Here is a 25,795-nt window from a genome sequence, read left to right as displayed (position 1 = left end):
GCACCATGCAATCAACTTAAGAGTCAGCTTAAGACTAAGTTTATTATATACAAATATCTACAATATGCAACCAAGCATACACATATGTATAACATTCTCAATGTGTTATTTTTAATCAAACAAATTTGTCTAATACTTAATGAAAATGCTAATATTTTATTAGAAAAAATGCTCGGCTGTATGTTGGGTTATCTAAACTAAACAAATATTTTTATCAGTCTGTTTTATTTAAACGTAGGTACAAACAAGATAACAATCGTGAAAAAATCGGCCACTCCACCCAATTTAACAAAAAACTAAATATAAGTCGTTCTCATGCTCCTCGGCGACAAATTGCTCTCCTCCACCGGCCTCGGCGTCGGCACCTCGTCATAATCATCATCCTCCCCATCATCCACCGCCTTCTCATCCAAAAACGTCAAACAACTCCCCACATAATTACAATTCAACTTCACTTGTTCGGCGACTTCATCATCGGGAGGTGCAATGCTCCTCAATTCGTTCAAATACCCCTCCAACAGTCTCTTAATCCTGTTGTAATGCCTCCCGTTTTTCTTCCCGACGAACTGGCTTATCTCCAACTCCAATTTCTGGATTTCTTGTCTCATATTTGTGATTTTATCCAGCGAATCTTGCGATTTGCGGTTGATGCTTTCAAGCATGCTCCCGGGGAGGACGGGGACCCCGAGTTTCATCGCCGAGAAGCGTTTGTTGATCTGAGGACTCGCCTCGATTGGCTCGACTTGCACGAGGGTTAATTCGACTTTTTTCGGCGATTGGGGTGGGTGGACTTCTTCGACGAAGACGTCGTCGTTGTTTTCTTCGTTGTTGTTGTCAGGGGGTGGTGTTGCTTCAGCTTGGTTTTCCTTGAGTTTGTCGTCGAGGAGTTGGTAGCACTGTTGGGTTTTCTTGAGAGTCTCCTCGTAAATGGGTCTTAATTGAGGTTGGAGGTTTTTTGAAGTGAGTTTCAGGTCACGTTCGAGGGCGTCGATTTTTGTTTTGAGGGCGAGGTAAGACGATTCGTCACTTCCTTTAAATTTTTTTATTTCTTTGATGATTTTGTCGGATTTTGACTTGACTCCATGGATGGATTTTCGTTGACTTCGACGAAGGACGGTGTTACGGCGCTCCAGAGGTGATTTTGACACAGACACACCCATTATGGTAGTTGGACGCGATTTGGCACGTTTTAAACAACTTGTTCTCGTTCCACTGATAACGTATCTCGGGTTTTAATAACACAGTTTAGTAAGATGTAGACGCAAAATGTGAAGTTCGATCCCACAACTGAACAATTTATCAACTGATAAGTGATAAGATATAATAACAATAGGGAGAACCTAAATTTCCTCATTTATGTCCTTTTTGTACTAAAAACAACAGAAATAATTAACGAGAATTAACACAGTTTTAATAACTCACAATAACATCAACTATTCGAGGCTTAGTATCCATTTCTTCTTCTTCAATTCCCTCCGGAAGCTCAACTTCGTCATTTGTTGCTTCAACACTGTCCAAAAACGTCTCAAAAGTTGAGGAAACAATTTTCTTCAACTTCCTAGAACTGTTACTTCTTTTGGGAATGTTGAGTTGTTCCGGCGACTCCATTAACTGTTCCCAACATTCCAGACACTTCATTTGGGATTGTCTTGATCTAATCGGCTTATGTTCCCTTGTGGTAACCGTCCCAAAATTCTGGAACGTCTCAACTTGCTTCTTTATATAACTCTTATCAATTCTTGAACTATTGTTAATCTTGCCTTGTAACGACTGTAAACTCTGGTCATGAGTTGCAATTATCTTGATGCAGTCTTTGATTTGTTGAAGCTGTATCAAGATCTGTTTGTAATGATAATCTTTACTTGCTTCCAAAGCCACAAGGTTGTCGTCCAATTTTTGGGAGACTTGGCTGAGGCTCTTTTTAACATCGTCTTCTAAAAATTCGACACATTTTTCCAGCTCTTTGGAAATGTGGTGTAATCTGGATGTCATGTCTGGAAAATTAGTTACCTGACTAGAAGTTTTATCACAAGTCACTTAGACAAGAGAGATAAAACCTTATCAGTAATGCACTTAAATCGTTATTTGTCAAAGCTGACAAAATTCCTGTCAAGAATTATGGCAAGTTGTAGCAAAAATAATGGCAATGCAAGAAACACGGAGTACGTTTTAGGATCGCTGGATGATGATTCAGACGAAGAAAACGATGAGTCGAAACCGCAAGTTGATAGTTTGACGAAAAAAGTGATGGATTATGAGGAAACGACTTTAAAAGAAATTGGTAATTTAGTGGATGAAGTCGAGAAAACTTCGGACAAAATCGATGAAACGACAGATTCATCCCTTTTTGAGAACTACGCCGAGTATTTAATGCAATTGATAATCAAACTCGATAATATGGATCCGAAAAATAACCGGAAGATTAGGGAAGCCCGGAAAGATGCAATCGTGTTCGCACAAGGGACCTTACAGAAGTTGGATAAGAAAATGTGTGGTTAATAAAACACTAATCAGAAATTTTCGTTTATTCCGTTGCTCTTGAATCTAGAATAGTGTGTAAATGATTAATAAACTCTATCACTTGAATTTTCCTTTTCATAACTTCTGGTTCTTGGTGGCATTTGATCTTGTCAATGGCTTCAATGAGACGCATTAATTTTTCGTCCAAGACAAAATACTCGATTGAATCTTTCGATTCTCGAAAGTGGGACACTTTGGTGTGAAAAGTTTGGGCCCAGTTTGCAATTGTACCGATTTTTTCGGTGTTACTTTCAATTTGGCTCAAACTATTGATGTCGAAATCATCACAGAAGAATTGATGAACGTCAAGAATTTCCAGCGGTGGTTCTTCTTTTGCTTCTTCTGCTTTTTCTACAGGCTTCTCCTGATATTCCTCAACTGCAGTCGTTGTTTTCTGCTGACGATTGTCTTCTATGTCCCCCCTATGGCGATGGAAATAATTTTTTTGACCATAATTATTGTTGTTAACTGCTGGATAAGAACTGTGTTTGAGATCTTGGCGGTAGTTATAACTACTTGACTGCTCAGCAGAACCAGTCTCTTGCAACTTTGTGAATTCTTTAGTGTTGTTATTCTGCTTACGAAGTGAACTACTTCTGTTTTCCCTGTATGGCACACTTTTTTGGTAATATCTTCCTCGGCCCCGAACTTCTGGTTTTTGATTTAACTCATTTGGTTTAGTTTCCTGCTTATACAAAGTAGGAAATGTTTGTCCATGATTTGGAAACACGTTTTTAGATGTGCCTTGATTATGAAAACTTTGAGAATAGTTCTCTTTTTTATTTAAGTTTTGTCCAACATCGATGATTTGATCCGTTGTAGAAATTTTTCGTTCGAAACCTGATGAAATTTCTAGAATGCCATTTTCAATACTGAAAGTTTTTTTGTTCTGATCAACTGACGCCTTCTTTTTTCGGTTCTCGTACTTTCTTACTTTACCCAGACCGGTTCGTAAACCCAGATCCTCAAGTTGATTATCAGTTTCTACAAGTTGTTCAAAATCCTGCTTCTGATTAATAGAAGAGTGACTTGTTTGTAGATATGGGTTTTGTTGCCAAAACATATCTTGGTCTTTTTTGATATTACTTTGGCAAACACTACGCTCCACATATTTTGGAAAACATGTCATTTCTTTGTTTTCGTTTTTAAATTGTTGTCCCACGTTCTCTATTTGTTGCTGATGGAGTAAACTACTTGTCTCTTGAGCATTCGTAGTAGTTTCATAATCATCAACCTCCATAGGTTCTTCCCTGTTTGAACAATTATCTGAAAGTTGCTCATAATTAAAACTCGAACTTGGATTTGAAACAAAGTGTTTGTAATTTTCTTCACCATCGTAACAATTCTTTGACAATTCTTGAGAAGATTTACGATGATTATAACTGTGAGGTTGTGGTAAATTTCCCCGGTGCTTTGTTTCTAAACTTTTGCGTCTTTCATTTTGAAAATCGACAACAACAGGGTTTCTTGGTTTGCGTTGACTCTGCTTGGGTTCTGTTTTTTGTGGCTCTTGATGTAGTTCTCTTTGGTCACCTCTAATTGTGGTAGACGTTCCCGGTGTATGTTGTAATGGTAAAGTAAAATTTTCTTCAACTTTCATAAACCCATACTTTTTGAAATAACTTATAAGTTCTAAAGTGTAAGAATACGAGTATAATTTATTTCTCTCAGTTGCATTAAATTTATCTATTTTCATTAAAATAGATTTAAATTCTTTGTAATTCTTAAAACGTTTTTTTTCTGTATCTGTCGGTGTAATGCCACGGTAGAGTTTCTCCAATTTCTTCTTAACGTCGTCACACTCGTCTTCCTGTAAGAAAAATATAATGTTCAAAAGCTGCTATAAATTTATGCACCAAATTAATTTAAATTAAATATAGGTTCCTATTAAAAATAATAATTTTAACTAGTTAATCTTCAAATAAAGTTAACTGATATCGGTGAAACCGGCCTTAATATCTACAGTAAAAGTTAATGTTGTCTGCAGTGCACGTAAAGAAGGTTCATACTTGTCTATAATTTAACTGTTATTAACCCTACTGTAGTTTAATTTGTAAACACACTGTGTATACGCTATGATCATAATGCAATGTTGTGGAATTAGATGACGGAAGTATATTACGAGTATAATAATATAGGCTATAAACATACTTTTAAACTTAAAACTGAGATAAACATTTGAAAAATTATTTAAAAATTGTAACCCCTCCCCCTCCAAGCACGCCTATGGCTACGAGCTACAATCTCGTCCGACGATACAACATAACCTCGTTTAAGTAATTTTTTTATAATTTTAGTAATAATTGTTCACATTACAACTAATAAAAGCAACAATATAATATCTAGTTAACACATAATTTTATATCACCTTAGCTCTAAAAGGACTAGTAACCGACGTAATTATTTTCCGAAACATTTGATTTGATTAAATTAAAAATTGAAAAAGGCTTTTAATTTTTAAACAACTCAATTACTAACACATTTGACACGAAACTAATATGTTTCACCGTTTACAGATAATAAGATATCGATAACTTGAAGAGAAAACAAAAAAAATACCCGAGATAAAATTGCTGAATACATTTTTCTACCTCACACTGTACATTTGGTTGCATAGCTCACCGTTAAAAATTACATTTATTTGATTCAATGTTGAACCCAACTAATTTCACTCCGTACAGTAATTGTTATATTGTTAAGCAAAATATTTAATAAATACTTTCATAACATATAACAAAAAAAATAAGTGTCATCTATTAGATAATATTCAATAAATATCATTTGAAAAATACGAGTTAAATCAGAATTAAAAAAAAAAATTAATTAATCTTTTCGTTGCAGTGCCCAACTTGCAGCAAGCCGAATCGACCAAAGAGCATCATGTGCCGGCTTAGAAGGAGCCACTCGGACCGGAAGAAAACCCCCGCCATTGCTCCGGTCGCGTACTTTACCCGCCATTGTGGTTCCCGGAGTGAGCATCCTTCAAGCCCAACTCGGCAACTGTTCTCCAGGTGCCTAACCACTCCAAAATCCCAAATTTCAACATTTTATTTTGGAAAATGTTCCAGATGTGACTGGTCCCAGCCGACCTACTGGACTCTCCTCGCGCTTCCTCTCCGCGAGAGTCTCCTTCAGCCGAGACGACAGCGTCGCCTTGGATATGCGGCGAAAATCGGCCGTGAGTCGACTCTGCAGCACGGGAAATTACGGCCCTGAAAGGGGAGCTGACGGAACGTTGCTACTCAGGTGAGAGAATTCGTTTTCAGTGGAAACGACTAATTATGCACTTGAGAGGAGGCCTTTGCTTTTCTTACGAGGACGTGGCCCGAAAACGGGTGCCGAAAAGGAGAACTTTATCAAGGTTTTAAGCGAAAATTTTAATTAATTACACAACAAAGTATTCGACAAAATCATCAATGATTTTGACGGGATTAGAAGTACAGGGCGATTCAGATAAAATAATGAGCCTGACGATCTGACGATCTGGCACTCTGACATCAGTGCAGAGAGCATTAGTTCTAGCGGAATGAGAGAAATGAAAGAAGTCTTTTCGGTGTAAACCCAATAAAGAGTGTATGAAAGAATGAAACTTTAAAAGTAGACAAACATTTTTTTTTTTATAAATCATAAATTGCACTGTCAGACAACTTGGATTGCAAATGCAAATCGTAATTAAAATTAGATCAAGACGTAAATGAAATTTGTTTTTTGAGTTGCATTGCTAGAACGTCGGGCTCATTATCTTATCTGAATCACTCTGTATACTACGAAAAAAAGTATAAAGTCTGTTTTTTTTTAAATAGAAATGCAAAACAGTCTTAAAGTTGGCACCACTAGTAAATTCATTCATGGTAATTTTAATAAAGGGAGTTGGCAGTTCCGATTTTTTCAATTAATTTGAAAACAATGTCATTAAACGTCAACACAAAAAATCGTGTAAGAAAATTTAGAGACGAAACACCAAAAAAGAAACAAATTCGGTACACTAACAGTTTTTCGAAATTTGGAAACGAATAGTTCGCAAGCAGGAAGTTAGAAAAAGGGCCCGTTAAAATGTAGACGCAATTTGTAATGCAGTTTGCTAAACATTCTCAATTTTTAGCAAGAAATTAACAAGAATACAAAATAAACATGAATGAGAAAGAACCTGAGGAACGAGTCGAAAAAGTAACAATTTTGAACCTAAACCTGAAGAAGAATTTATAAAATGCATCAACTTTGAACTCATTTCAATACATTACACAAAATTTATTGCCAATCATTATAATACCTACTTGTATCTTTTGCTAAATAACTTTTTTCCTTATAAACATCCTTTTTCTTCAAAGTTTTTGTAGCAAGAACCTCATTTTTGTCCACAACATTGTACTTACTTGCGGTGTGTTTCTACCAAAATTATTAGACTGAATTCTGTCTTTAGACCATAGGTAATGATGTCTGTCCTCAGGTATTCAATTATAGCGCTTTCAAAGAGCAAACAGGCACACAAGATTCATAAAAGTCAAAATTTTGACAACATCTCAATTTGAAAACATAACCATAATTTTTTAACACAATTTTTAGGGACAAAAACAAAGAAGAAACAAAATTTGTGGCTATGGAGACAAGCTGCTACCAATTTTTTCACCAAAAGTTTGACTTGGTAATTTCCATTTAAAGAAAAAACAGACTTCACCTATACGACAAATTCTGTTAAATTTCTGATCAAAGTAGTCTGTGACTTTGAAATAATGTTGGCAAAACTGAATAATGTAGAAACGGAAATTTTTATAAACAGCGTTTGAAAAGTTCGAAATTTTTTAAACTTTAAAAACACGTTTTTAATTTTAAAAATTAGTAAAAACAAAACCGGCATCCAATCAACAAAATTTTATGCTACATCCTACGTAATACCTATTATAAATAATATGAAGTAAAAATTTTGTTAGTTTCAAATAAAACGCAAAAGAGAAAAAATCAGTGTGTTTTTTTTATTTTACATCTTAAACCAGGCTATTTTAGAAACTCGTTTGGGTGCGTAACAGCTTTTTATCATGGTATTTTTTGTTTTTAATGACGATGAAAAGTAAATTGCTTTCAATAAATTTACCAGTTTCCCGAATGTGGTGGCGAACATGAAAAAATCGTGAGAATACATTTTCAGATTACGCACAATGACAAATGTCAGTTCGAATTGAATTTTCCAACGCCATCATGAATAATATTGTTACGTACGTAAGAAATTTTAATTTTTTTCTTTAAAAATGGCATAAAGAGTGCAAAATTGAAAACATGAAATAAAAAACTTCCTCAACTCGCCGCTACGCGGTTTGTTTTGTAACTTCAAACTCTTGCACGAATGGATGCTTTCTAAAACTTGTACCTACATACTTCAACATAGGTACTATATTTATTTTCTTATCTGTTTTTTACGACCATATATCAGGTAGTTATTAACAATAAAAATTAAATTCTCGAATAGGTATACTTTATCAACAATTGTTGATAAATCCGCACCCGGTGTATTGTTAAATTAATTCTGTAAAAGTAATTTAAATTGGTACCTCATTAGTTTGTATTTTCAACTACTTTTTTAAACAAGTTTTTGTCTTTGAAAATTCAGATTTATGACTTTTCAGTTTTTTATTTATATGAGTCCTAATTACAGAAATAACTGTAGGTACTAGACTGTGTTTTTTTCTTATTAATTTAGAATTTTTTGTAATTAAAAATGCTTTTTTAGTTTGCAAATAGTTTAATATAGTGTTCTAACAAAGCTTCATTCCTTTTCATGTATCCTTGCTTCTTTTTTTATAAATGCGTAATCTTATTTCGGGGCTCGATCTTGCTCCTCTAAAAACAGACATCTTGTAAATTTTCAAATATCTACTTTGAAAAAAAATTACCTTTTTGAGGGAGAGCGTAGGCAAAATATACCATTAAAGCGGTTATTATAAATGCCTGAAACAATGTATTTAATAAGAGAAAGGTCAAGGGAAAAATAAAGTCCAGTTAAAAACTTCAGTATAATATGACGTTTCAATGGTACATTTTCATTTTCTTCAGATATAAACGTCATATTATACTGAAGTTTTTAAATGAACTATAACCTTTCTCTTATCAATCACAGTCCAAGAAATTACAACATTTTACAAAATAAATAGTTTGTTTATTACCTTTAGTAGGATTTTGGCCATTGTTGATAATTATTGCTTCAAGAATAGTGCTGTAAGTACAAAAATTTCGGTTGTTTTATAGTAACAAGTGTCCGGAAATAAATATTTATTAAGGCATAAATATAAATAAGAAGTGGTGTATAATTGTGATAAACTGATATTGAATTGATAATTGCAACTTTTTTGTACTTTTTTAGGAATAATAACGATTTTACAAATATGTTTATTTGTTATTTTACTATTTATTTATGTACTTTCTTTACTACCTACTTATTATAACTGCGTACATGTTTTAAATTATAACAATAGTAAGATACACAGGGTGAATATAAAGTATGGAACCAAGTGTTTTTTTTAATCATTTCCCCCAGAAAATAATAATTAATATAAATTAAAGTAATATAAAAAATGTGAACAATTTTATTTTAAATTTTATTTTAGGTATGCGATTTTTTTGTTAAAATTGCAGTTTATGTAAGTATTTTTTAATGAAATAAGTATAAAGTAAATAGTTGTAATTTTTAGATCATAATCTTCATGAGAATAATAGTGGGTTACCATTTAAAAAAGTAAAAAACGTTTGGTTGCATACTTTTTATCACCCGGTTTTGGAAAGAACACTTTCTACAGTTTTTCCATCTTAATTCAGAATGGAAAGTGACCAATTACCTTCCAGGAAGATTAAAATTTTACCTTCCCCATCTAACAAAGTCACAGTAAAAATACTAAGTGTAACCTTCCTGGGAGACCTCTCCCATAAAATCGGAAAAACATGCCGCTAGATTTAATGGCGATACTATAGCTCCTGTGACTAATATTCAGCAACATGCTGTTCCGGTTACAGCGAGGGTTGCAGAGACATTTATAATTTGACAAAAAAAAAGTATAGGTCCCAGATAACGATTTGTGCAGGCGAAATCTTCTGAAAATTTTGCATAATATTTGATAAATCGATTTTTTTTTCAAAATTCTATAAAACTTTGAGTAAACAAAACTGTAGGTGAATAATAAATAAGTCAATTTGCTATTTTGGTTTTTGGGTTCTAAAGTGTGCTACTTGGGAGAAGAGACGCCACCGAACCTCCAAGATTTCGTACAAGAAGACACAAAAATCTTTGTCATAGCCGAAAAAACATCGTAAACAGGAGATTTTCTCCTAAATTCAAGTTTAATTCGTTTTATTGTTTGTTTCAGAGTGCCTGCACCTCACGTGGTCGCTGCTCGAGCCTATAGAATTTCGAGTCCGAGTAGTAGCAGTACGGCTCTGTATCGTTTAGGAAAGTTATTGAATCAGGGAGGGTCGAAAAATCAAATTGTGGCCGATGATTCGAATGTGACGAGGAGGTTGAGTTGGGAGAGGTAAAAATGTGTGTTAGACGGCGTGTGGTGGTGGGGGGAGCGGCTATAACCTAACCCCGGATCGGTTATTGCAACTTTAGTATATCGTAAAACTTTGATTTTTTAGTGGGACACTCTCCCAACTGTACTTTGTCCCAATATGTATTTGCTTGAAGTTTAAAGTCATAGATCAAAGCGGCGTGTGTTTGACAAGGAGAACAAAACATTAATTGCGACTCTCCATATCCGATAACAAAGTTTGGTTTATCATTTATTCGGTTTTAATTAATACCTGGAGAGGACAATGACCAGGACCGTATTGATTTCACCCTATTGTAAACTCTCAAATCGAATCCAAATACATTTAAGATAACACGACTTTAGCTCAGTTGTTTTCTGATAAATGTCAAGAAATGATCGTGCAAGCGGTGCAATTGTGGGAGAAAATCCTCAATGTGTTACTCGGGATCAAAATGGGGTGAGAAATGGCGCAAAATTCAAACATCTAATTTAATTTATGACTTATTCACACTAGATCCCTGTCATGATTTAAACATAAACACTTTAGCTCAAGTTCCGTGTCGATAACTAGGGTTGGCATAGCAACTGTCTATTAGTCGCAGTTCAACCGAACCGTTTTATAGGGACATACATTTACGATTCACTATGTAATGGCCTGTCACTGTTATTATTTGAATTATTTATCTTTGAAAAGAATAAGGTACTTTCCACTTTACTTCATCCATTATGGAGTATTTTTCTATTCTTGGTAAGCTTTGGTGAAATGTTAATACAAAAATGTTGCCAACATAATTTTTTATTCCAATTAAAAAAACATTATTTATAAGAAAACAATGCACAATTTTCAAGGCTTTTTCTATAACAATTAGTTTTTAATCTTAATTTCTAATGATTTTACGCTCGTTGCCGCAGATAAATACGTGGCTTTGCTCATCTAAATCAAGAACAAAGTCTAAAGTTTTAAAATCCAACGAAATAATTTTTTTCATTGTCCCAGTTTTAAACTTGATTAAGGCGGAGCAAAGACACTAGACTTTTCTGCGACTGCAGCATTTTCCGTAAGTAAATAACTCGAGAAACTTGCTAGCAGGGTTACAAGAAACTTTTCTTTTTTGTTACCTACATGCGAAATTGTTTTAACTCAATTCAAAGCAAGTTTGTGCAGGGAGTATTCCCTAATTGATGCGTTATTTGCTCTGCTAGATGGGGATAACACAAGTCCAAATACACGCAAATTGACAGAGATGTAAAATGAGGGCTCGTAAATGGTTAACCATCTTGTTTATTGCGCTAACCCAAGTTATAAAGCGTTGTCGTGATAAATTTCCAGATAAAATAAACAGGTTTTCGCAGGAAGTTACATTAATCTAACAGGATTTTATTAATTCGAGCAGAAAAGCACAATTAGTGGCGATTTATTTTAACAAATACCATCAAAATGGCTTGAGACTTTGAAATTAAGTTGGTAACATTGAATAAGGCAGAAGATAGATGTAATCTCTGTGATATAAGAACTTGTCAAATGTTACGATTTTAAATTTTAAGGATGTTTTCTGATATAGAAAAATTCTTTTGAATAAAATAAAGCTTAAATAAAAGAGTTAATTTTGAAAATATCGAAATTTTTAAACGTTTTGCTTGACGATGTTTGATAAATTATACAAGAAGTTTGAACACTTAGGGCCGGTTTCACCAATACAAGTTAAAGTTAACTATCGAATAAGATCACAACAACAATTATTATTATATTATAGTAACGATTGTTTTTAACTGTAAGTTAGAGTTAACTAACGTTGGTGAAACCGACCCTTATACAAAAAAGAACCACAAGACTACTTTTAAGGGTTCAATAAAAAAGAAAAAATTAAATTAAGAAAATTATTGTTAATAACAAAATAAAAAACAATTTTTAAATACTTTTTATTAAAAAACAAATCAATTTTAATCACAAATACCCGCATTAAAAAACAAGTTAAATGCTTTTGGTATGTACCAGATGACTAGTTTTATATGCACCCTCAAAACACTTATTTCTTCTAAAACAAATACGAAATATTTATATTACACTAAATTGATATCTAACTAGTTTTTACTGGGAAAAAAATTTCTCAAGCAATTTATTAGTTCTATTGAACAAAATCCATTTTTATATTTCTTAAATGGTAACACAAAAGGACCCAAAACCTCAATTAAAACAAACGACATACAGGGTGCACCAGAAAACTGCCATGGTAGGTAAAGTAAAATACCAGGAACATGGAAAAATGTTTAAAAAAATCTATCTATAAAAATTTCGAAGTTATGCGAGTTTAAATTTTGCACTTTGACTCTATTTATTTCTGTTAGAAAAATATTTTATTCACAATCACTAATGTAATTTGCCGATTACTAACCTTTTTAAGGTTGGGAAACATGTCATTATTTCTCATGAAGAGTAATAAATGTTACTCCTCTTGGGTGGTAATATGCAGGATTGCCAACGTTAAAATTACGAAAATACCGGAAATTTTTTCTTTTAAATTGTCAAGTTACGCATAATACTTCGCTAAATTAGTATTCAATTGCTTTTGTAGCAGTTTCTCTTAATTCTGGGGGAGTACATTGCTCCATTTCGACGACTTCAAATCAGATTTACACATTATTTCAATATTTTCTTTGACATTTCTGAATGTCAAAAATCAAACGTCATTTGGATGGCCTACCACGTTGGACCTTAACTTTGTTAGAATTTTATCTTACTCAAATTTTTGACTGAAAATAATGTGATTGTGAATAAAATAGCATACAAACCTCGGTGGTAATGGCATTACCCCTTGTGCTTTATCCGATCTCGAGGCTAGCGCCTCTCGATCGTATACATAAGCACTCGGGGTAATGCCATATATACCACCTCGCTTGTAATGTACTATTTCTAAGTTTTTTGCTACAGGCTAATTACAAGAGGAAACAAGGAAGCTGTATTCTAATTGTAACTCTGTTTAATGTTATTTGTGGTTTTTATTGGCAAAATTTTTGTACGTATACTAAATACTTACATATACAAGTCACAAGATCATCAGTATTATTAAATAGACATAAAAAAGTCAAATGTCAAAAAATATGTCAATTTTTTTGACATTTGACAATATATGTCAAAACTTTTTGACAGATAGAATTTTTTATACACTTTTTCCATGTTCCTGGTACCTTATCTAACTAGAAATTTTTCTCTGGGGCGCGAGTTCTGACACACTCTGTATATTTTTTGGAAAACTTAATTAGTCAAGAAATCGATTTAAAATTGGGACAAAATGTACGTTTATTTGTACGTATAAATTTTTATACGTTCAATAAAATGTGTCTAACTACTACAGTGCGATCAAAAACTCTGTCTATCAAGCAAGCGTAGAAATTTAAAACGTATGTCTGCAGAAGATAAAATGACACAATGACAAATCAGAAATGTCAAAATAATTTTTATGTAAATTATGACAGGAAACCGTGGTGAACGATTTTTATGAATACACACCAATAAAATCTTATTTTAGTTTGTTTTGAGACGTTTCATAGAATAATTCAATTTAATTAGCTCTTTGTTTTAATTTTTATAAAATAATTTTTTGACATCTAGATAACATACGAACTGTCATGCAACATACGTCCTCAACTAGGACGCCTACTTGATAGAAAGACTTTTTGATCGCACTGTAAAAAGAAGTGTTTTGGAGGTGCAGATAAAACTTGAGTCACCTGGTCTATATTCAGTGTTCTTTTTTGAATTACCTACTATTTTATTTATTTTCGTTTTTTGTCTTTTTATCTGCAAACTCTGTTAATAAAACTTGAATCCTGAACCGTTGCATGAAAGTTCGCTTCGCAGTGTAACGAACTGAAAGTTGCTGAACTTTGATACGTCACTGTCTGGTGTTTAGTGATGAAGCTAGTGACCCTTCCTGCTGTCACCTGCATCGATTCCACGACATCCATCCATTCTCACGGCACGTTCATTAGGGGCCTGAAAAGTCAATAAAGCGCCCATTTCCCCAGCAAACCGATTTTTTCAGCGTCTCATCTCGTGTTTTTCAGACGGGGCACCTTCCACTCCCGACTGCCCCGTTCCTCCAGCATCGACTCGATGGTGGAGGCGGTGTGGGCCGAAAATGTGGAGGTGGCCGCAGAGCCCGTCGTCACGCCGGAGAAGAGGCCCTCGCTGAGGGCGGACCGGCCCTTGGCGATCGTGTCGCCGTCTGTAGGACGACGGATGAAAGGCCAACGGGGGATTAACGGTGAGTGGGCTCTTGGGGATGGCAACATTACGATGTTTCGTTACGGTCATCAAGTTTACAACTTTGTGGAAAGACAAAAGGTCAGCGCCGGCTCGAACTCGCTTCATCGAGGGGATTCACACAAAAACGTTTCAAAGTCAGAAAAAAATGGCAAACACTGCTTTAAAAATGTTTTAAAATAACTAGAAAGATCGAATCATTGGCTAATGATAAGATCACGTGATTACGTATATTCAATTTAATTGTTTCAGCTCTAAACCACGATCTATATCATATATCTTTATTAGATTTCTGAACAAAGTGGGCTGGGACTGAATTTAAGTTGGCAACATTGAGTAACGTAAAAGAAAATAGATACGAGACCTGTCAATAATTATTATATCTCGAAACTCTTAATAATTGTGAGAAAAAATATTGGCAATAGGTACACTGAATTTTTGTAATACTAGATTGTACAGTGATGGACAGTGAATTTCGTCCACCCAATTTTCCTGACAGATTAAAAGTGTAAATTAGTCCTTAGGTTTACCTAACCTTGATTCAGAATTTTGATTAATGTTTGTCATGTTGACAGAATGTTCGATGCTTCTTGCTACTTTTTACCTTTGTCCTTTGAAATAGTAGTCCTTGGTATGCCCAAAAGTATAGAGACACGTCTTTGAGACATACGTTCTTGTACCAGAGAGATAATTTTTATTTTAATAAACGCACTTACTGCTGGCATGTTCGAATTTGATTAAATTTGACAATACGTATTTTGATGTCAGTCAAATAGTTACAAAGTTATTACAAAAAAATCAAATTTCTATACCCACATTCCGAGGGCTGTAAAATTCTTATCAGTAGAGATAGGACACGAGTTATTATTTAAATTAACATCATTTTATAGGTCATTTTTGAGGTTCAAATATTGCTTCATATTTATGAATAAGCCTGTATGTATGTACAGGGTGCTGCATTTTGGATGTCCGAATAGGGAATCTCCGAAACTAAGAGGTTTAGCCAAAAACGAGTGATACATTCTGGGGCTTATTTTTGAGAAAATAATATTGGTTAAAACTGCATCCCGCTATCGTCTTTTGTTTTCGACTTACAGACAAAAGTTGACATTTTGGAGAAATCTAAAAAAATTCATATCTTTGTTATTATAGAAGATACGGATTTGAAATATAGACATTATAGAGGCATTTTTTTATGAGGAATTTAATAATGTAGTTAACAATTTTTTTCAGTTATTTGTTTAGCCGTAATATGATAAACTTGTATTTTTTAAATGGAAATCATAGGCGGCTATGGCAATTTTGATAAGCTTATTTTTTTCTGATCTAAAAATATATATTTGTAACAGAATATTTTTTTATAATTATACTTAAAAAATGAAATACATATTTTGTTAGATAATAGTTGGCCATGGAAAAACTATTTCACTCCAAATGTCTAAATAATTATCAAGAGTTTTGTAAACTGTGAAATAGATGAAGAAATATATAAAATTATAAGAACTTAAAAAATACGATACGTTAGAAACAAATATTCGAGCGCCTCAGAACAAAATTATTAAAATTTTTTTAAAAACCCAAAAATAGGAAAAACACATGTGTCAACAGTCAAGACAATAAAAAAAACATTTTTTTGATGATCTAATGGAGGTAGGATAACGTTCCACATAGACGGAATTTGGATATTTGAATAGCCATATCGTCATTTTAATGTCAATTAAATATATTTTATTGAAAAATTAAAGCGGCTTTTTTTACAACACTCTATGTATCACTAGAAGTTACAATGGTACCTAATGTTAGCTTGTTTAAAAACAAAGAAATGTTATTAGTCGACAATAAGTTGCTTTATAGTCCGGTCAAATTAGTCATAAAAATAGTGGTCAAATAACGAAAATTCCGACATAGCTAAATTTTGGTGGAGACCTTGGGTATACCATTAGAAATAAAGTGTCAAAAGTGCCCATCGATCCCATGTGTGCTAAAAAAGTTATTCGGGGTCAAAGGTCAATATTTGACGTTTTTTAGATTTTTTTCGAAAACGGCAAGTTTTATCAAAAAAGTAGCTCAGACGAAAATTATAGATCTTAAAATTATCTACAAAATGATCTTTATACTTTTTTTCCAAGAATCACCATTCCTGAGATATCGCGATTTTAAAAGTTGAAGGAGTAACGTTCTACATCATATGCACATACAGAGTGCGCCAGAACTCGCGCCCCAAAAACAAATGCCTTGTAGGGTAAGGTACCAGGAACATAAAAAAAATTAAAAAAATTCTATCTATAAAAATTTCGAAGTTATGAGAGTTTAAATTTTGCACTTTGACTCTTATTTATTTCTGTAGGATAAATAATTTTCCACGTTTTTTTGCTACAGGTTATTAGAAAAGGAAACAAAGAAGCTGTATCCTAAGTTGTAACTCTGTTTAATGTTATTTGTAGCTTTTATTGACAAAATTTTTGTACCTTTATCAAATAATTATAAAAAAACATATACAAGGTCATCAGTATTATTAAATAGACATAAAAAAATGACAAATGTCAAAAAATAAATGTCAAAATTTTTTGACAGATAAAATTTTTTAAACATTTTTTCAGTACTCTGGGGACTACCCAATTACTCCCTTTCAAGGAAATGCGCGATTTTTTGAACAACCTGTATGTATTACCAAATAAATTCTTTTTAATTCTAATGGAATCGAGATATTTATAAGTTTAATGAAGTAGAAGAAAAATTTCAAGTAAAATAAGATACCAGGAACATAAAAAAAATGTTTAAAAAATTTAATCTGTCAAAAAAATTTGACATTTGTTTTTTGACATTTGACTATTTTTTATGTCTATTTAATAATACTGATGATTTTGTATATGTTTTTTTACAATTATCTAGTAAAGGTACAAAAGTTTTGCCAATAAAAGCCACAAATAACATTGAACAGAAGTACAATATAGGACACAGCTTTTTTGTTTCTTCTTCTAATGGCCTGTAGCAAAAAAACTTGGAAAATTATTTTCCCTACAGAAATAAATAGAGTCAAAGTGCAAAATTTAAACTCTCATAACTTTGAAACTTTTATAGATAGATTTTTTTTTTAATTTTTTCTATGTTTGTGGTACCTTACCCTACATGGCATTTGTCTTTGAAGCGGGAGTTTTGACGCACTCTGTATGTGCATACCATGTAGAACGTGACTCCTTCAACTTTTAGAATCGCGATATCTCAGGAATGGTGATTGTTAGAAAAAAAGTATAAGGACCATTTCAAGATAATTTCAAGATCTATATTTTTTGTCTGGGCTACTTTTTTGATAAAACTTACCGTTTTCGAAAAAAATCTAAAAAACGTCAAATTTCGACCTTTGACCCCGAATAACTTTTTTAGCACACATGGGATCGATGGGGACTTTTGACACTTTATTCCTAATGGTGTACTCAATATCTCCACCAAAATTTAGCTCTGTCGGAATTTTAGTTATTTAAAATGTTTATTTTGACCGGACTATTACATTAGTGACACTGGTTGAATAATATAGTTTAAATCCTTTTAGTTGAAGATGCAACATTTTTTCATGGCCAACTGCAAACAAAAATCAAAGATAATTTTTTGCTAAAAATGTATTATAATAATTTGTTACAAATATATATTTTTTAGATAAGAAAAAAACAAGCTTTTCAACCTGACATATAGCCCATTTAAGAAAATACAAGTTTATCTTATTACCGCTAAACAAACAACTGAAAAAAATTATTAACTACATTATTAAATTCTATGTAAAAAAGTGCCTCCATAATGTCTTTATTTCAAATCTGTGTCTTCTATAATAACGATGACATGATTTTTTTTAGATTTAGATAACGGGATGCGGTTTTAACCAATATTATTTTCTCAAAAAATGAGCCCCAGAATGTATTACTCGTTTTTGGCTAAACCTCTTAGTTTGGGAGATTCCCTATTCGGACATCCACCCGGTATAGTTACGGAATTAAAATTTCGGGCAATATTTTTCTGTCACTTCCAAAAGTTCACTGTAAACTACCTATCATAACTGACATTTGACAATTAAACTTTTCTGTCGGTGATGCTATTTTTTAAGTCAAAATGACATAAATATAATAAGAGTAAAAAATGAGGTTATTAATGTAAAGGTTGTTTAAGAGTTTACATTATGAAAATGACAGTACTGCCCGAAATTTTAATTCCGCAACTGTGCCAAGTGACGGTAATTTCAGCGGCAGCCCATTTGACGTTTGAATTTGGTAGTCAGTGTTGCCAAATTAGAAATTAAAGTTTGTGGCCTACTTGATTACAAAAATGACAATAATGATTAACAGTCACTTGACATTCATCAATGTCACCAACTTAATTTCAAAGTGATAGGCGACTTTGATTGTTGTAGGGAGAACTTTTGTTAACTAAGGACAGAGAGGTGATTTTTTCGCTTAAAATCGGCGATTTATTTGCTTCGCTTAGCTGTGGTGGGTTTATTAATCTCATTTTTTACCAGGATAAAACTTCGTCATTCCGCAAAGCTCGTGCGATTAGTTTATATGTCACCAAATACTAAAGCCTATAATCGGCTTACAATTGTGTAATTTATCCTCTCTTTGGGACAGTTTACAGGACTTTCTTTCAGTCGAGCTGTTTCTCGTGGATGCATTACGCAAGAAGCACGGGAGCGGGAATTATCATTACCACCCCAGACGTGCTTCTTGACCTGTGACCTCGTGCATTGAAACCCTTCATTACTGGTCTTGTGTGGTAAAAATGCTTTTGTCTCCGACTATACTCTACCTGTTCCGTTATAAGCAGCTCAAAGCAAGTGACTCATTTAAAAAGAGACACCCAACAGTACCATCAATGGTCGGGACAAGGCCGGACAACCTCTTTAACGTTTCCAATACCTTTGCGTCTTTCGTGTTTTAACTCGGACGCGGTATAAACAGGCAAATTATGTTTCTCTAAGTAATTAGCAGATTTCGACGCGAATGTGCTTTAATTATTGTGGGAAATTCGCGTCTTTTAACGGTTTCGGGGACTTACAGGTGCGTTTTTTCCATGTTCAAACAGGTGGCCATGTGAGGTTAAGTTTGTTGTTATTGTTGTGTGTGGGCCTTAATTCGAACATTACGGAACTGAAAATTCGCCAAACTGAAGAAAAAATACGGTAAATACGATAAAAATCACACAACTCGTACTTAAGTAGTTTTCATGACTTAACCCAGACTTAAACCTTGATTTTTTTTCTAAAAGGACACTTAATTGTCCTTAATTGCATAATTGGGACAATTATGTCACTGTTTTACTTTTATGTAGTTTGATTTTGGCTAAGAAAACGGTTTTCTGAGCCAAGTAGGACAGTGCGAAAGTCACGTCGGTGATAAGATCACCATGAGATGAGAATTAATTGTTTCAGGTGTTTGACCTGCGTGAAATGGGTCAGTTTTCCTCGTGAAAATTTATTAAAACCCGCATTTTTTGATACCGACGGTTATTTGGCTATTTTTATCATTGGGAATTTTATCTATTGGGCTGTGGGGACTTCTCTCTTTCTTAATTATCTGTCACGCTGTCGCGACATTTTTAGTCGCAAATTAAATTAATCAACTTCCGTTGCCATCCCTTATCACATCAAGAAATTCTGTACATTTCATCGTTTTATTTTCTCTTGCCTGTGTTTCTATTGTTCACATTCTGTTTGATTTGTTTCATTACTTGTTGTCACGTCCATACGTTTCAAACCCGTTCCTAATCTTTTATTCTCTTTGTAAGTGCTTTTTTGGAGGCGCATCGCAGGTGGCTGGGCGTACACCCTGCACCTGTTACCCCCTACTTCCCCCTTTGAATATTTATTGAAAATAAGGCGCGAAATACGTTGCGGTTTTTTCGCAACTAACTGAGTTTTCTTCCACATATTTCTATATTATTGATGTTTCAATTTACTGGTCTGTGGGTTTTGTACTATTTTTCTTTATTATTAATAAAGATAAAATGTTTATTTCGGCCGCAATATTCGAATATTCTGTCCCTGTCAAAATTTGAGCCTTAATTTAACCCCCGTGGTGGCAGTTCTTCCTGACATGGGATGGAATATCGGATGCAATACTGTGTTTAATTATTAAAACGGTTTGTGGTGAATTTTAAATAAACCAAAAAGGTCATCGATAATTTCACGGACCATTTGGCGTAATTGTTCCACAATGTCGCATTTTATACAATGCAATTATTGTGTATTTATCCAAGGAGAAACTTAATTTTCACGAAAAATTGGCTTTATATTATTAGTGTATACCTACAACTAACAAAACACGATTGTATTACTGGTTGTATAACATGTTTTTTTTTTGAAATAGGAGATTTGAGGCTTCTTGCTTCAAACAAATCAGTGATTTAAGTCTTAAACTAATAAGTTCACAATTTGCTGTACAGTCTAAACATTATTTCGCTCGAGTTGGAGTCGTCAAAGTGCAAGCACATCGTGTGTATTTTCCGGATTTGTTAGCTTAACTGGATTTGAGCTTGTCATCGTTTTTATCGATTGTGAAGCTTAACTATGCTAATTCCTCATGAAAGTATAATTTTTTGTTGTAGAATTTGTTTAATTAGTTGTGAACAAGCCAGTTTGAATGTTTCCTGCTCGGCCCTTCCTGCAACATTTTCATCACTCGCGTCTTTAAACCTCGTGCCGGAGGCGGTTACAATGCAAACATCGTCTCTTTATTACTCTTCATTCCATCGACAAACAATCCTTTCCTTCTATTGCGACTAGCACGGAAGCTAAAGTGGTGGAATTACGAGTCCAATTGGGCCCTCTAGGGTACTACCATCTCAGTCTATATATCATAAGTTAATACGTCAATATATTCGATCGGTGTCTCCTTGCCCACGTACACATCTCAGCTCGTTTATTTTAAACGTCTTGCCTTATTTACCCTGTCAAAAACGGTGAAATATTACCCAGCGAGTTTACATAAAAGTAAAAGCCTGTGTAAAATATTAACGTCGTTACATGGGGCGTCGCTTTTTACCAAGGAAATGTTTTTCTGTTCGTTAGGGCGCGGAATTACTTAATTTCGAGGGATTTTTATTGAATTTTTGCCTGAAGCGAGGCCAAGTGAAGCGCTATCGCAGGAAATACAAAAGCGTATCCTCATGATACGGCGCTAACATTGATTATTAGTGTAAATAAGCTGTTATAAGCCTTGTCTGGGCCAGTTGTGGTCTTTTCTTTTGATACAATGAAGGAAAAGGCGTATTTTTCAACAATTTTTGATTTTAAAATGACAATATGTAACTGTAGCGCTGGTCTTGAAGAAATTTTTGTTACGCTCTGTTGAAATTGTGATATTTATTTTTGTTGTTGTAATTGCGAATATGAAAGTCACTTGATACTGGTATTGGTATTGTTTTTCTCAGCTGTACAACCTACTGTTTGTGGAAGATACAAAATGAAAAAATATTAAAAATAAAAAGAACAAATTATAGAAATAACTGCAGAAATATGTGATACTTTTTTAAGGAGCAAGAAATAGGATTTCTAAAGGAAAACCTACAAAATGAAAGCTTCAAGAAACGAATGTTTGTAATATGAAATAAGAAAATAATGAGGATAGAATTTTTGAGAAAGGGTTTGAAAATGATCAGTGATCGCAAGATTTGACAATTAATTTAAAACAAGAGAAAACTTCCACGGAAATTAAAATAATTCCACATTGATTTTCGAAATTTCAAATTAATTCTGATAATTCTGAGTAAGTAATTCTATGTATTTTTAAAAAGTAAATTACCGTTGTATTTGACGAAATTCTACACTGCAAACATTCATTTTTTCAATATTGTCTTTTATTTATGTACAAGCTTTTTTTATTTATTGTTTTCTTAAAACTGAGAAATGATTATACCTAATAACTTATTTATAGAGAAATAAAAAATAAAATAAAAAAAGTAGCTTTTGAATAAAAAATGCCGTTCTTGGATAAGTTATTTCTATAATAAGCCACTGAAGTTAAATTTTGTACCATTAACATCAAGTTTATGAGTATAAAAAATCTGGTGTGAACATCACACGACTTTCCTTATCCTACTTATTTGGAAAACATCTTTACGACAATAATTTAGTGTTGGAAATCCGAGCAGCAAATCTAACGTTTGCGTTAGGCGAAACTGAGATATGAAAAGAAATTGTTAGTGTTAGATTTTCTGGCTGGATAGTAGGAAAAATTATGTGTATACACTGGAGGAAAGTGTCTTTTCCTCTCTACGTGGTTTCTGCCCTCGTCAAGTCTCCACTGGGCAGAAAAGGTACACTTTCCTCCCTTGCAATACAGATAACTATAAAAACTGTCTAACCAATGTTACACTTTACGGGCGATATATAGGGTGCGCCAGAACTTGCGCCCCAGAGAAAAATTCCAAGTAAGATAAGATACCAGGAACATGAAAAAAATGTTTAAAAAATTCTGTCAGAAAATTTTCACATTTATTTTTTGACATTTGGCATTTTTTATGTCAATTTAATGATACTAATGATGTATATGTTTTTTACAATTATTTAGGAAAAATACAAAAATTTTCCCAATAAAAGCCACAATTAACATTGAACAGAGTTAGGATACAGCTTCCTTGTTTCATCTTCTAATAGGCTATAGCAAAAAAACTTGGAAAATTATTTTTCTAACAGAAATAAATAGAGTCAAAGTGCAAAATTTAAACTCTCATAACTTCGAAATTTTTATAGATAAAATTTTTTAAACATTTTTTCCATGTTCCTGGTATCTTACTTTATATGGCATTTTTCTCTGGGGCGCTAGTTCTGGCGCACCCTGTATGAGTTTGGAAAAGTAGTACTTTACAGTCTATTTTGGGTTACTTAACTCTTTCGATCAGTTGACGGCCGATTTAAAAAAATACTTAATCCCAAACAAAATTTCAAATTTATGCTTCTGTTAATAATGCTGCTACGTGTAATTCGATATTTTCGTTTCTAGGAATTCAATAAATAAATCAGTATTCAAAAATAATTCTATTTAATCTAATTTAAATAATTTCACACTTTCAAGTAATTAATAAAATAGGAAAAAATGTTAAATGTTAGGCTGAATTCTATTTTTTTTTTTGTATAATTTATAATGGAACGGAAAACGCTAAAGTGAGTATAAATAACATTAACATAGAACAATACAATATACTGATAAAATATTGGCTTGTGAGAGATATCGGTCTGTGAATCTCATAAACGTTTTATTAATTTTAATTAAACTTCTGAATATTGAATTGTTATGACCGCTGCAACAATTGCAATGTATAACAAAAGGCAGATTTATTAGCGTAGTGCTTGGATATAGATATTTATTTGAAAATAACAAGAAACTTTATCCAAAGTTTTAATTAATAGATACCCGAAGATAATTCAATCAAAAATTTAATTTCGCCGTTGTAATTTGCACATTCACGACTTTATCTCACGACATCTTTTTACAAAAGTAAAGAGAAACTTTAACAATTTCAGACCCGTATAAATGAGACATTTGTGTACTTTGCAAAGTGACAATGCACGTAACATTAATTAACACCGGAATTAGCAAAGTTGCAAAAATAATGGGCAGAAAAGAAAATGTTTTGAGTGTTAGGAGCTTTGTTCAAAATCGGAAAATGAGCAGATTTTAATTAAAACCTTATAATAACATACATATGCGAATCGAATATAAACAAGCCTGTCTCTAATTAGCCAAATTATGATAATAACCGGGAAAATCGCAGTTAAGCAAACTATTCATTGACCTGTTTTCACACTTTCAAATGCAATGCTTGTTTATTTGCCGGGAAAATTGATCTTTTTATTGACTTAATGTCGTCGTGTGTCTAGTGGAAAATTCAATCACAAAAGGACTGAAACATCAAAGTGTGAGAAAATCGCACGCGTCGTTGATTTCACACGAAATTCAAAATCGATACATGTGTTGAGGAAAAAACATAAGATTGATCGCGAACTTTGGCAAAAATGCGGGATTATAGCTTTCGAAAAGGGATTTTATTATCGGGAATTTATTGGCGACGAAATGATTTTCAGTAAATAAAATTTCGGATTGGATTATTTGGATTGAGAGGTGATTTTATTTCTCGGAAACAAAGCTCTGACATTAAACAGGAATTTTGAACAGGAAGTTTGCTAAAAGATAAGTTTTGGGTCTCGTAATGCCATTATAATAATGTATGAAGGATTTTATAATTAAACTCCAGAACTATAAATCCTAGTCCAACTTTGGAATAAAAAATTCAATTATTGATGATAAAAACCTATAAATGAAAAGTTTTTGAGTTTGAACTTTTTTTTACTTGACTTCGTTCCAACTTTAATATTTCTGCACCTCGAAAGAATTTCAAACACTGTCTCTCCGAGATAAATGAACTTCCGAAGTCGAGCAAAATTCCTAGTCGTTATTTCGTGTTTCGATCTAATTCCATTTTGTTAAGCCGATAAGTTTGCAACTTTTTCTATAGACTTTGCTTTCAATATTGTCGAGGGCAGTTTGCTTTCCTGTCAACTTTTTCTACTCTTTACAGATAAATTATTCTCTTCGAGCAGCTGCCTTCTGAACTTTTTAAATTAACTTGTTTCAAAATGGTCATATTGTGAAAAATCGATAAGCTTGTGCCCTATATTTCACCCTCAAAAGTGGATTTGCATAAAGCACTAAGCTTGTAAAAAGCAACATATTGTCATGTAAATATGATCAAAAAGTGGCCGGGGTGGATGTGCCGTAAATATTTCAAACTTTCAAAAAAAATAACATCGTTTATTGCAATGGATTTAAGATATTTTTATGAAAGATACGGGCATTATTATACTATTTGTCAGGGGTCGCTGTATAAATTTAACTCGACAAGAATCTTTGATATTCTCCACATTTTTTGAAATCGATTTTATGTAAAATTTGTTGTTGAAAGCATCCGGTTTTCAAAAAGCTTGTACGTTATTTTGCGGTGACATCGCTTTTTTATCTGTCAAATACGAGGTAGAATTTTAAAAAAATCGAGCGAAATTTTAATTTGCGTTTCGTAATTAAATACATTTGCAATAATGCTTGATGCCTGTCATTAATATAATATGCGTGACCTTTTGGAAATTGAATATTCGATGAGTTAATTATTATGATCATTCATTGTGCAAATTTATAATGTTATCTATTTTATCACTGACCAGTTCTATATGAGTTTCAAAGTCACAAGGTAAGGATGTGACATTTATTTTAAAATATAAAAAATAAATAGTGGAGAAAGGCAAATATTAACATAAAAGAGGAAATGCACATTTCATTGCAGTGATAAGAACAGGATACTGATAAGACATGAAGGAGTTACATGTTTCATGGTAGAAGGGTGATAAAAAATTTAAATAACACTTATTTCTTATCACTTGTTCTTTTTTTTTCTCTATTTTCTGTTTAATATTAGGTATTTTATTTTATTATTTAGAATTTTTTTTATAGATGCAAAT

At 33.0% G+C, this 25,795-nt stretch overlaps 3 protein-coding genes and 1 long non-coding RNA gene across 7 annotated transcripts in view; 1 reads left to right on the top strand and 3 right to left on the bottom strand.

Annotated features, from left to right (window-relative positions):
- LOC123016459 (ankyrin repeat and fibronectin type-III domain-containing protein 1) overlaps positions 1–25,795 on the top strand; it is a 70,748-nt gene that overhangs the window by 29,831 nt on the left and 15,122 nt on the right. For 2 of the 3 annotated variants that reach the window (XM_044416869.1, XM_044416868.1), the window contains exons 3-6: positions 5,362–5,531; positions 5,589–5,766; positions 9,870–10,034; positions 14,100–14,299. In XM_044416869.1, coding sequence (XP_044272804.1) covers positions 5,362–5,531; positions 5,589–5,766; positions 9,870–10,034; positions 14,100–14,299 — 713 coding nt within the window. Of the gene's footprint in view, positions 1–5,361; positions 5,532–5,588; positions 5,767–9,869; positions 10,035–14,099; positions 14,300–19,178; positions 19,466–25,795 lie in introns of those variants that run through there. The other variant, XM_044416871.1, reaches the window with a different exon arrangement.
- On the bottom strand, positions 1,229–2,007 carry LOC123016466. The gene is made up of 2 exons (XM_044416879.1): positions 1,423–2,007; positions 1,229–1,370 (listed from the first exon to the last, which is right to left on the bottom strand). Exons 1-2 carry the CDS (start codon positions 1,990–1,992, stop codon positions 1,341–1,343), a joined length of 600 nt encoding a protein of 199 aa, XP_044272814.1. The 5' UTR covers positions 1,993–2,007; the 3' UTR covers positions 1,229–1,340.
- On the bottom strand, positions 2,511–5,110 carry LOC123016463. Of its 2 annotated transcripts, none has more exons than XM_044416876.1 (2): positions 5,080–5,110; positions 2,511–4,330 (listed from the first exon to the last, which is right to left on the bottom strand). In XM_044416876.1, exons 1-2 carry the CDS (start codon positions 5,101–5,103, stop codon positions 2,525–2,527), a joined length of 1,830 nt encoding a protein of 609 aa, XP_044272811.1. In that variant the 5' UTR covers positions 5,104–5,110; the 3' UTR covers positions 2,511–2,524. The 2 variants fall into 2 exon arrangements, with proteins under 2 accessions (XP_044272811.1, XP_044272810.1); XM_044416875.1 differs by lacking the exon at positions 5,080–5,110 and adding an exon at positions 4,889–5,052.
- LOC123016467 lies at positions 8,235–8,781 on the bottom strand. The gene is made up of 3 exons (XR_006413443.1): positions 8,676–8,781; positions 8,406–8,460; positions 8,235–8,352 (listed from the first exon to the last, which is right to left on the bottom strand). It is a non-coding gene; the product is annotated as an uncharacterized LOC123016467 (long non-coding RNA).

The sequence above is a fragment of the Tribolium madens genome, unplaced genomic scaffold (assembly GCF_015345945.1).
Source record: "Tribolium madens isolate multiple individuals breed KSU strain unplaced genomic scaffold, Tmad_KSU_1.1 Scaffold_1;HRSCAF=32;Tcas5.2_LG8, whole genome shotgun sequence".
NCBI lineage: Eukaryota > Metazoa > Arthropoda > Insecta > Coleoptera > Tenebrionidae > Tribolium > Tribolium madens.
The sequence above is the reverse complement of the archived record's forward strand: the minus strand, read 5'-3'. Positions and strand labels throughout refer to the sequence as shown.

Coding starts and splice junctions, on each gene's coding strand:
- LOC123016466 (XM_044416879.1), bottom strand. CDS start 1,992: ATGACATCCAGATTACACCACATTTCCAAAGAGCTGGAAAAATGTGTC. Junction 1,371..1,422: donor CTCGAATAGTTGATGTTATT/GTGAGTTATTAA, acceptor TGTTGTTTTTAG/TACAAAAAGGACATAAATGA.
- LOC123016463 (XM_044416875.1), bottom strand. CDS start 4,936: ATGTTTCGGAAAATAATTACGTCGGTTACTAGTCCTTTTAGAGCTAAG. Junction 4,331..4,888: donor CTAGTCCTTTTAGAGCTAAG/GTGATATAAAAT, acceptor TTTTTCTTACAG/GAAGACGAGTGTGACGACGT.